This window comes from Teleopsis dalmanni, unplaced genomic scaffold (genome assembly GCF_002237135.1).
Source record: "Teleopsis dalmanni isolate 2A unplaced genomic scaffold, ASM223713v2 unscaffolded_contig_0933, whole genome shotgun sequence".
Taxonomy (NCBI): domain Eukaryota; kingdom Metazoa; phylum Arthropoda; class Insecta; order Diptera; family Diopsidae; genus Teleopsis; species Teleopsis dalmanni.
Genome location: NW_024032315.1, coordinates 1 through 10,867, shown reverse-complemented (window position 1 = coordinate 10,867; position 10,867 = coordinate 1). Strand labels below are relative to the sequence as shown.

The 10,867-nt window shown below is 37.7% G+C and overlaps 3 protein-coding genes across 3 annotated transcripts; 2 read left to right on the top strand and 1 right to left on the bottom strand.

Moving 5' to 3' along the window:
- Positions 1 to 128: 128 nt before the first annotated feature.
- LOC119663814 (chromosome partition protein MukB-like) lies at positions 129 to 4,066 on the top strand. Its single transcript, XM_038073414.1, has 2 exons — positions 129 to 693; positions 762 to 4,066. The coding sequence occupies exons 1-2, from the start codon at positions 129 to 131 to the stop codon at positions 4,064 to 4,066; spliced, it is 3,870 nt and encodes a 1,289-aa protein (XP_037929342.1).
- Positions 4,067 to 4,074: 8 nt separating this feature from the next.
- Positions 4,075 to 6,679, bottom strand: LOC119663813 (protein YdeP-like). Its single transcript, XM_038073413.1, has 3 exons — positions 6,615 to 6,679; positions 4,225 to 6,486; positions 4,075 to 4,084 (listed from the first exon to the last, which is right to left on the bottom strand). The coding sequence occupies exons 1-3, from the start codon at positions 6,677 to 6,679 to the stop codon at positions 4,075 to 4,077; spliced, it is 2,337 nt and encodes a 778-aa protein (XP_037929341.1).
- A 24-nt stretch (positions 6,680 to 6,703) lies between these two features.
- On the top strand, positions 6,704 to 7,345 carry LOC119663815 (uncharacterized protein HI_1249-like). The gene has a single exon (XM_038073415.1). It carries the CDS (start codon positions 6,704 to 6,706, stop codon positions 7,343 to 7,345), a length of 642 nt encoding a protein of 213 aa, XP_037929343.1.
- The last annotated feature ends 3,522 nt before the right edge of the window (positions 7,346 to 10,867 follow it).

The following is a 10,867-nucleotide window of genomic DNA, read 5'->3' as shown; positions in this document are numbered from 1 at the left end:
AAAAAGTCGATATCAAACCATTTATTATTCAAGGTATTCAATCCGACGTTATCACTACCGATTTAGTCACCGAGCGTTTATCAGATCGTCAGGCGCGAATTTTATCATTAGCTGAGCTAAAAGATAAAATGGAAAATACTGACGGTGTTATCTTTAAACAATTTAACTCCATCACTGATTACCATTCGATGATGTTTGATTTTGGTGTCTTACCAAAACGTTTACGTTCATCATCGGATCGTAGCAAATATTACCGCTTGATTGAAGCCTCGCTTTATGGTGGGATTTCCAGTGCGATCACTCGTTCACTACGTGATTATCTACTGCCTGAAAATGGTGGCGTGCGTAAAGCCTTCCAAGATATGGAAGCCGCACTACGTGAAAACCGTATGACGCTAGAAGCCATTCGCGTTACTCAATCAGATCGTGATCTATTCAAACATTTAATTACTGAATCAACTAATTATGTTGCTTCTGACTATATGCGCCATGCCAATGAGCGGCGTATTCATATCGAATCGGTGCTTGGTTTACGGCGTGATCTGTTTAATACCAAAGCGCAATTACTTGATAGCCAATATCGCCAAGTTGAAATGGCTAAACAGCTACAAGAAAACCAAGAGGCACAATCATCATTAGATCAGGATCACCAAGCGGCGAATGATCATCTTAATTTAGTGCAAACTGCGTTTCGTCAACAAGAAAAGATTAACCACTATCAAATCGATCTTGATGAATTAAATGAAAAACTGCTTGAACAGACCGAAGTGTCGACCATGCTAACGAACAGCATTTAACCTATCAAGAACAAGCTGAAGCGACAGAGCAAGAAGTTGACGAAATCAAAACGCAATTAGCCGATTATCAACAAGCGTTAGATGTACAACAAACGCGGGCAATTCAATATCAACAAGCATTACAAGCATTAGAAAATGCCAAGAAAATCTGCCAACTGCCAAATTTATCTATTACTGATATTGAACAGCAACAAGCTATTTTTGCTGAACAAGAAGCGGAAATTACCGAAACCGTATTACAGCTAGAACAACGAGTAAGCGTTGCTGGTGCCGCGGTGAATCAATTTGAACGAGCTTATCAACTGGTGGTTAAATTAGTTGGCGAAGTAACCCGCAGTGAGGCTTGGCAAGCAGCTCGTGATGCGTTAAAAGATTGGCCGTCGCAAAGTCACCAAGCACAATTAGCTGAAAACTTACAACTACAGCTAGATGAACTTGAACAGCGTTTCTTTGAACAAAAAGATGCCCAAGAATTATTAGCACAATTTTGTAAGCGGGTTGGACGTAAAGTCGATTATGACGATCTGGATCAATTAAAAGAGACATTGGAAGAGACATTAGACGAAAATGTACTTAAAGCCAATGAATCGAGTGAAAAACGTATCGAAGTTCGCCAAGAGTTAGAACAGATCCAATTAAAAATCGCTGATTATCAACGCAAAGCGCCAACTTGGCTAAAAGCACAAGATGGACTGATCGAGTTAAGAGAACAAGTTGATGTCGCGCTTAGTTCCAGTCAAGAAGTCACTGGGCAGATGCAAAAATTGTTGGAACAAGAACGACAATTTATTGTGGAGCGCGATCGGATTGTTGCCAGACGTGATCAGCTCGATGCGTTAATTACTCAACTTAACCAACCCAATGGTGCTGATGATAGCCGTTTAAGTGGTTTAGCAGAGCGCTTTAATGGGGTATTACTATCTGAAATTTATGAAGATGTTACCATTGATGATGCGCCTTACTTCTCGGCATTATATGGTCCATCGCGCCAAGGGATTGTGGTACCTGATTTATCAAAAGTCAAAGAACAACTGGATCAGCTGGATGATTGCCCGGATGATCTTTACTTTATTGAAGGTGACCCAAGCTCGTTTGATGATAGCGTTTTTGCTAGTGAAGAGCTAAATAATGCAGTATTGGTTAAAACCGGTGATCGCCAATGGCGTTATTCGCGTTTTCCACAAGTGCCGTTGTTTGGTCGTGCTGCCCGTGAAAAGCATTTAGACAAACTAATTAATGAACGTGATGAACTGCACGAACGTTATGCTAACTTATCATTTGATTTGCAAAAAATTCAGCGCGTTGAACAAAATTTTAGCCAATTTATTGGTCAATATTTAGGTGTGGCGTTTGATATCGATCCCGAAGCGGAAATTCAACGTTTAACCGCACGTCGTAACGATATTGAGCGCGCACTCAATAATCAACAAACGCAGGATCGACAAAATCAACAGCAAGTTGCTGATATTAAAGAGCAACTTAATCTAGTTAATCGTTTATTAGCGCAAATGCATTTATTGGCGGATGATGATTTAGCCGATCGGGTTGATGATGTGCGTGAACAGTTGGCGGAAGCGCAAGAAGCGGTAATTTATGTTAATAAAAACCGTAGCGTGGTGACTGAATTAGAGCCAATGGTTAATGTATTACAAAGCGATCCAACTCAAAACCAGAATCTACAGCAACAATATGAGCAAATTAAAACTAAACAACGAACCATTAAACAACAGTTGTTTGCCTTGACGGAAGTCGCGCAACGCCGCGCTCACTTTAGCTATACTGATTCGGCGGGTATGTTGACCGAAAATTCCGATCTTAACGAACAATTACGTACTCGTTTAGAAACCGTTGAAAAAGATCGTGTTAATGCACGTACTAAAATGCGTCAATATCAGGAATTGTATAACCAATATAATCAAACCTTAGCGTCGCTAAAAAGTGCTTTTGAAACCAAACGCGATATGCTTAATGACTTAAAGAAAGAGATTGAGCAAATTGGTGTAAGGGCAGATGCGGTGACCGAAGAGCGTGCGCGTCTGCGTCGTGACGAGATCCATCAAAAAGTAAATCAAAATCGACAAATGTGTTCTTCACTGGAAAAACAATTAGTGATGAGCGAAAGCGAAATGACTCAATTACAGAAGAAATTGCGTCAGGTCGAAAAAGATTATGCCCAGCTACGCGAACAAGTGGTACAAGCTAAAGCGGGTTGGTGTATTGTGTTACGCTTAGTTAAAGATAATAGTGTTGAACGCCGTTTACATCGTCGTGAGCTGGCTTACTTAAGTGGTGATGAATTACGTTCGATGTCGGATAAAGCATTAGGTTCACTACGTCAAGCCGTTGCGGATAACGAACATCTACGCGATGTGCTACGTTTATCGGAAGATCCAAAACGACCAGAGCGTAAAATCCAATTCTATATTGCTGTTTATCAACATTTGCGTGAACGTATTCGTCAGGATATTGTCAAAACCGATGATCCAATCGAAGCGATTGAACAGATGGAAATTGAATTGTCTCGCTTAACCGAAGAGTTAACCTCGCGTGAGCAACAGTTAGCCATCAGTTCGAAGAGTGTGGCTAATATTATTCGTAAAACCATCCAACGTGAACAAAATCGTATTCGCATGCTAAACCAAGGTTTACAAGCGGTAGCGTTTGGTCAAGTTAATGGTGTGCGTTTAAATGTAACTATTCGCGAAGCCCATTCAACGTTATTGAATGTGTTGTCAGAACAGCAAGATGAACATCAAGATCTATTTACCAACAATCGTATCACCTTCTCGGAAGCGTTGGCAAAACTGTATCAACGACTCAATCCACAAATCGATATGGGGCAACGTACAGCCCAAAATATTGGTGAAGAGTTACTTGATTACCGTAACTATCTAGAATTAGATGTGGAAGTTAACCGTGGCGCCGATGGTTGGTTACGTGCTGAAAGTGGCGCCTTATCAACCGGTGAAGCGATCGGTACTGGTATGTCGATTTTACTGATGGTGATTCAAAGTTGGGAAGAGGAATCCAAACGCCTACGCAATAAAGATATCTTACCATGTCGTTTATTGTTCTTGGATGAAGCGGCGCGTCTGGATGCTAAATCGATTGCTACCTTGTTTGAGCTATGTGAAAAACTGGCGATGCAATTAATTATCGCAGCCCCAGAAAACATCAGTCCAGAAAAAGGCACCACCTATAAACTAGTGCGAAAAGTAATTAACAACCACGAACATGTCCATGTAGTGGGATTAAGAGGATTTGCATAATATTAAAGTTAATTATAACTGATTTTGATTTATTTTTAAATAAATTATATCGACTTAATTGAGTAAAAAAGCCGCAGAATTTTGAAATCCGCGCTTTTTTATTAACCATATAAATTAAAAAAGCAAAAGCTAGCTTTAAGCGACTTTTTCTAAACAACGATTTTTTATAAGCTGGAATTCCGGATTGATGATCGTGGTTATCTAGTGCCAGTAAATTGTTTGACTCAGGAAAGTAAGTCGCCAAACTACGATCGGCAATATCATGGATCACAATGGTTAAATCATCTAAGCGGCGATAAGTCGGTTGATGCTCGCTATCTAATGCGATCAAATTAACTTTATCACCCGCTTTTACACCTTGTTTTTCTGCTTCATCTTTACTGATAAATACCACATCACGGCGACCAAATACGCCACGGTAGCGATCATTCATACCATAAATCGTCGTATTGTATTGATCATGGCTACGTACTGTGGTTAAGGTTAATTCTGGATTAATTGCGGCACGTGGATTTTCAATTAATGAATCCGTCACCGTAAAATTCGCTTTACCTGATTTGGTATTCCAACGCCTTTCGGCCGCAGAGTTGACCAAATGGAAACCACCGGGTTGTTTAATATTTTCGTTATAATTGACAAAATCAGGAAATACCGCTTCAATCGCATCACGAATTTTAGCGTAATCATCGACAAATTCATCCCATTCAACTTTAGTATTGGGTAACGTGGCTTTTGCTAATCCGGCAACAATCGCACATTCGGATTTTAAATGTTCTGATGCGGGTTTTAATTTACCTTTTGATGCATGTACCATCGACATTGAATCCTCAACCGTGACACATTGTTCACCTGATTTTTGGATATCAATTTCAGTACGACCTAATACTGGTAAAATATAAGTATGTTTAGCCGTTAGTAAATGTGAACGATTAAGTTTAGTTGCAGCATGTACGGCTAAATCAAGATTTTTCATTCCCGCAAAAGTCGCATCATGATCAGGCATTGCAACCGCTAAGTTACCACCCATACAAATTAACGCTTTTGCACTGCCAGCATAAAGTGCTTGCATAGTTTCAACGGCGGCATGGCCAAACTCGCGTGGTGGTTTAAAGCCAAAACGTTTTTCAATATTATCAAGCAATGCTTGGTTTGGTTTTTCATTAATGCCAACAGTGCGATCGCCTTGTACATTAGAATGACCACGTAATGGACAAATTCCTGCCCCTAGTTTGCCGATATTACCTTTTAGTAACAATAAATTGATAATTTGCTCAATGTTTTGCGTACCATGTTGATGTTGAGTGATCCCCATGCCATAACAGATGATGGTACGCTCAGATTTAATATATAACTCGGCAAGTTGCTCTATTTGCTGGCGAGTTAAGCCCGACATTTCAATAATCTCATCCCAATTGATATTTAAAATATCGGCGTGCAACTGATCAAATCCAGCCGTATGTTCGGTAATAAATTCGATATCTAAAATCGGATCTTGCTCTGCCGCGATTGCTTCATCATGTCGTTGCAATACAATATTCATTAAGCCTTTTAGTAAGGCAATATCGCCACCAATACGCACTTGATAGTAATGTGAAGCGAGCGGGGTAGAACTTAAGGTTAGCATTTCAGCTGGCGCTTGTGGATAGGTAAAGCGCTCTAGTCCACGTTCTTTTAATGGATTGACAGCTACAATAGTTGCACCGCGTTTTGATACTTCGCGCAGTGTGGCTAACATTCTTGGATGGTTGGTACCGGGATTATGACCAATACACATAACTAAATCAGCATGATCAAAATCTTCTAATTGCACAGTGCCTTTACCAATGCCAATTGAAGCGGCTAAGCCAACACTGGTTGGTTCGTGGCACATATTGGAACAATCAGGAAAGTTATTGGTGCCGTATTCGCGAGCGAACAGTTGATATAAAAATGCCGCTTCATTGGAAGTACGACCCGACGTATAAAATTCGACACTATTTGGATCATCATAGCCAGCCAGTAGTTGACCGATTTCGTAAAAAGCGTTGTACCATGAGATCTCTTTGTAGGTATCAGATCGTTTATCGTACTTCATTGGGTTAGTTAATCGGCCTTGGTTTTCTAGATCATAATCATCCCAAGACAGCAGTTCGCGAACGGTGTGGCTAGCAAAAAATTTAGGTGTAGTGCGTTTGGATGTGGCTTCCCATGATACGGCTTTGGCGCCGTTTTCGCACATTTCGAGTGGGGCTGAATGTTTAGGATCAGGCCACGCACAACCCGGACAATCAAACCCGGTTGGTTTATTCATGCTAAACATGGCAATAATATCACCACCAATATTTTTTTGTCCGCCAACGGCTTGGGTTACGGCTTTTAATGCTCCCCAACCACCAGCAGGTCCTTTATATTCTTTAATTTTTTGTTTCACGGATTTGCACCTTTTTATTTATTGTAACCATTTGATTTGTTTTAATAAAAATATTTGATATTTGTTTGTTTATATATAACATAAAATAAATGTAATGAGTTTAAGCAAACAGTAAAATTGCTTTAAAGGTGTGTTAACTTGGTGTTAAATGCTTTATTGGCAATTAATCGATAGCAACGTACAATAGCGCTGGTAATTATCATTTGGCTAAATATTAATTGAGTAATATGAAAAAATATCTGCTATGGCTGCTACTTTGCTTTACGCCACAACTTTATGCGCATCCCCATAGTTTTGTGGAGATGAAAACTCAATTTATTGCCGATGAAGTAGCGATCACGGGATTACAAATGACATGGACATTTGATGTGATCACCTCGGCCGATGTGTTATATGATTTATTAAATGGTGATGATTCGGCGCAAAATTGGCATCAACATGCCAGCGATATGATGGATAATATTATCGCAAATGATTATTTTACTCGTTTTTATCGTTACGATAGCACAACAAAATCAGCACTAATTTCATTTAGTTCACCACCGATTAATTACAGTTTAAGTCATCAGGATTTACAGGCGATTTTAACCTTTAGTATTGCCTTTGAATCACCACAGCCACTAAGCCAAGTCGATTATAAATTATTTACTTTTGAGCCAACTTTTTATGTCGATATGTATTATGACAATATCAGTGATATTGAGTTAGCACCAACCATGCAACCAAGTTGTAAATTGGCTTTGCAGACACCAGAGCCAAGCGAAGAGCTACAAAATTATGCGTTATCATTGGATCGCGATGATGCGCCAGAACCGAATATGGATTTGGGGATGTCATTTGCGCAGCAGGTTAATTTAGTATGTCGTTAAAATTAACCCGCTATTTATTGGCATTTGTTATATTGCTATTACTGCTATTTGTTGGCTATGAATTATATCAAAATTGGTCAAAAATTATCTTACAATCAACGCTGTGGCAACGTGATTTACATCGTTCACTAAGCGATTCATTGCGACAAATCAAACAACACCCATTGCAAGCGGGTTTATCGTTACTTACAGTGAGTTTTATTTATGGTCTACTGCATGCGGCAGGGCCGGGGCATGGTAAAGTGGTGATCACGACTTATATCGCAACGCATCGTCAACAACTACGCAAGAGTTTATTGTTAACCTTACTCGCGGCATTATTACAGGCTTTGGTAGCGGGTAGTGCTGGTTTCGATATGCTTGGACTACTTAAGCTATCACAAATATTTAACATTTAATGCCACTTGGTTTGAAAAGATTCAGCTTTTACTGATTACTTGGTTGTGATGATGATATTACCGTGCGATAAAAAATATACAAATGGTTGTACGATAACCAAAACCAAGTCTTTAAGATTAAACAAATCAGTGTGAAGCTATCAGCCGCAAAAGCAGGGTTAAGGCATAACAACTAAGATAATCAGCATCCAACCCGATCAATTCGTTGTGGTCAGTCTCCGAACATCTTTTATCACAATACATTGCAGCACCGTTGGTCTATTGTTACTTGTGGTGCTATCGATTGGGTCTTTATACGATAAAATCTCTCGTTATGTAAATACGTAATAGGTCGCTTTATTATCATATTTATCTTGTCTGTATTGTGAAAGTCTATTAAATGATCTACTATCCAGTTATGCGCGGGTGTATTTGTTCCTGAAGCCTTAGTCAACGAGCATTGTTACTCTCCCTATAAAGACATCAGAGGCAACTTAATCTGCGTCACACACTGCTCAATTCATACTCTCATACTATTTAGTACTCCTGGCTATTCTCTGCGGTCGTTACTTTGTCATCATATTTCTCCTCCCTGTGTCGCTCTCTTTCCATGCCTAACTCTTTCTATTACTCTTTCTTATGCTTGCTATGTTTCCCGTTCCCTCCATAAGCTTCCCCCTTCAAGTAAGAGGTAAAAATATTCCTGAGGTTGGCATGCCTGTCGTAAAAGGCGACTAAAATCCCGGTACCACACCGACACTTATGCTGGGAATATGCGTGGTAGTAAGTGACGCGGCACTTGCGACACTCGACCGAAGGTGTAAATCCGGTACTATGAGGGTCAATGGCCCGCAACTTCGGCTGACCTTACCAGTTGAGGTTGGAGTCGTAGTGGCTGTGGTTAATACCCAAACTTACGCAGGAAGAATGTTCAGTTAAATGGTTGCATTTAGGTACACTAGGTGCTACAGCCCAAATTGTAGCAGAAGTTTAAGATTTGTCTCGCATCCTACCAAAATGCAAGTTATGTCTTGCATGCATCTCTTCATTGATAACCGGCAGAATTACTAAGGAGATTCCAATGGGGCGTTCATGGGCGCAATGTAACAATGTATGTGTGAAGAACATCGTGATGTTAAGCCTACCTTGCAGGAAACCATGTTAATAATACAGAGATGTCCCTCTATAAGCTAACTTTGCTTTGTTTCTCTCTCTCTCTCCTTCTTTATTGAACTTATTTTAAAGACTAAAATTTTTAGTGTCCACGTGACGATTAAAAATATGAATGGTTTCTTTATTAAATTCTTTAAAGGTGGTTGTAGATAGCTTAAGCTACACACTATAGATTTCAATATTTTTCTCCTATTATAAAAGTAGTGATTTATGCCATGCGATAAGATGATCCAAGACATATATTACAGCCATTTTATAGTAATTTAAGTCTTTTAAAACCTTTATGTGACAATGTTTAGTAATAAAAATAAAATTTCGCTTTCATATGAAGTTGATAATTAATCTTATCAATTTCGTACTGGTCAATACTTTTTCCATTATCTTAGACCAAAATGAACTAATGCTTAATCATTATCACATTTCTTACTCATTTAGCCTTTTAGCATGTTTTTTGACAGAACACCCAACGTACTATCCAACATATTTAAATTGGTATGCATATCTCATATTTGAAAGATAGTTACTGTTGACATAGATCAAAATTTTTATATTTAGAGGATGTCATGCATTTATAGAATACAGTTAATTATAACAGTTTAAACTTAGTTGAAATATTTTAATTATTTAATAAATAGTCTGTCAAAAAAATTATATGCTAATTTAATTAAATTATAAATGATTATAAAAAACGATTAAATGTCCAAATAGTTGCGTCATTAGTATATATATTATCGACACACAAGTATATAAACAAATATACAATGGTTGTTTACCAGGAAATGAAATTATTCGGTAAAACAAAAATCAATAATTAAATTTTATTGTAGAATTTAATTATTACAATTCAGAAAATTCAGAAAAGAAAATGCATAGATATTAACTAAACAGTGGGATGAATTTAATTTTAACCTAGACAAATTAATAGATAAAAACATATTTCAATCTCCCGTTAATATAAAAATACTAATTATTATTATCAAGAAATACAAAGTTTAATTAAACTAATTAAATTAATTAAACTAATTATAAAAAATTAAAAAAAAAATTTTATTTGCTTGTGTTCTCATTCAATTCATTCAATATATCACATAAAGCCACTACTCTTGCACTTCGTAGTACATTCCATTCGAAATACATTCACTTACTTGACGTTTTAAAATTATATATTAAATATATCTCAGTGCTTGTAAGGGTCAACAGAACATTAGGTCGAAAACCTAATAGCAACTATTTGGAATTATAGCAGACATTATGGTTTGTATTGTGTTTCTATCTTTCCATCCTTACGTGCAGTCAAAGCAATTCATTTTTTCTGTAAAGATTAACGCGGTTCCGTAAATGTGTGTAGCGCTTTAGAGAACTCTCTTTTAATATTAATAATATTTATAACTATATAAAAATTTTATAACAGTTTCTGCGCGATATATTAGTTGAATACCATCAAGAAATGAGATGCTCTGTTATGCGAAAACACCTCCAAACAGTACTCAAAATCATCAACACTGTGATATTTGGTCAACTGTGAGCAAAGAATATACACTTCTCGAACTAATAACAAGCTTAACTTTCAGATCATTCAAAATGATTTCATTTACGTCTTCTGGGCTAATCCCTGAAGAGTTTGTATCTTTGGTGTCTATACAGCAACGTTTGAAGACATATGAGCACGTAAGACCCTGCTGAATCTCCCGATCAATTGAAAATAAGCCCTACTCAACTATTTACGATTTCGTATTTACTCTGTAGCTCTAATTTGACTTGTGTAAGCACACAAATCGGATATTCTGTGGTGCATTATTGGACGTGCATATTGATTAATGAAATCTGTATGTTTGACTAGTAGGCACTAGTACTCCCTCACGTTTCACTTTAAAAAAAAAAAAAGAACAGCATTTATGTTAGTTTTGAATATGCGATGTTTTGTAACTGTGAATACAATATATGGAGTTATATATATTTTTGTAAAGAAAAA

Coding starts and splice junctions, on each gene's coding strand:
- LOC119663813 (XM_038073413.1), bottom strand. CDS start 6,679: ATGATAATTACCAGCGCTATTGTACGTTGCTATCGATTAATTGCCAAT. Junction 6,487..6,614: donor AATAAAGCATTTAACACCAA/GTTAACACACCT, acceptor ATAAATAAAAAG/GTGCAAATCCGTGAAACAAA.
- LOC119663815 (XM_038073415.1), top strand. CDS start 6,704: ATGAAAAAATATCTGCTATGGCTGCTACTTTGCTTTACGCCACAACTT.
- LOC119663814 (XM_038073414.1), top strand. CDS start 129: ATGGAAAATACTGACGGTGTTATCTTTAAACAATTTAACTCCATCACT. Junction 694..761: donor TTTAGTGCAAACTGCGTTTC/GTCAACAAGAAA, acceptor CTGCTTGAACAG/ACCGAAGTGTCGACCATGCT.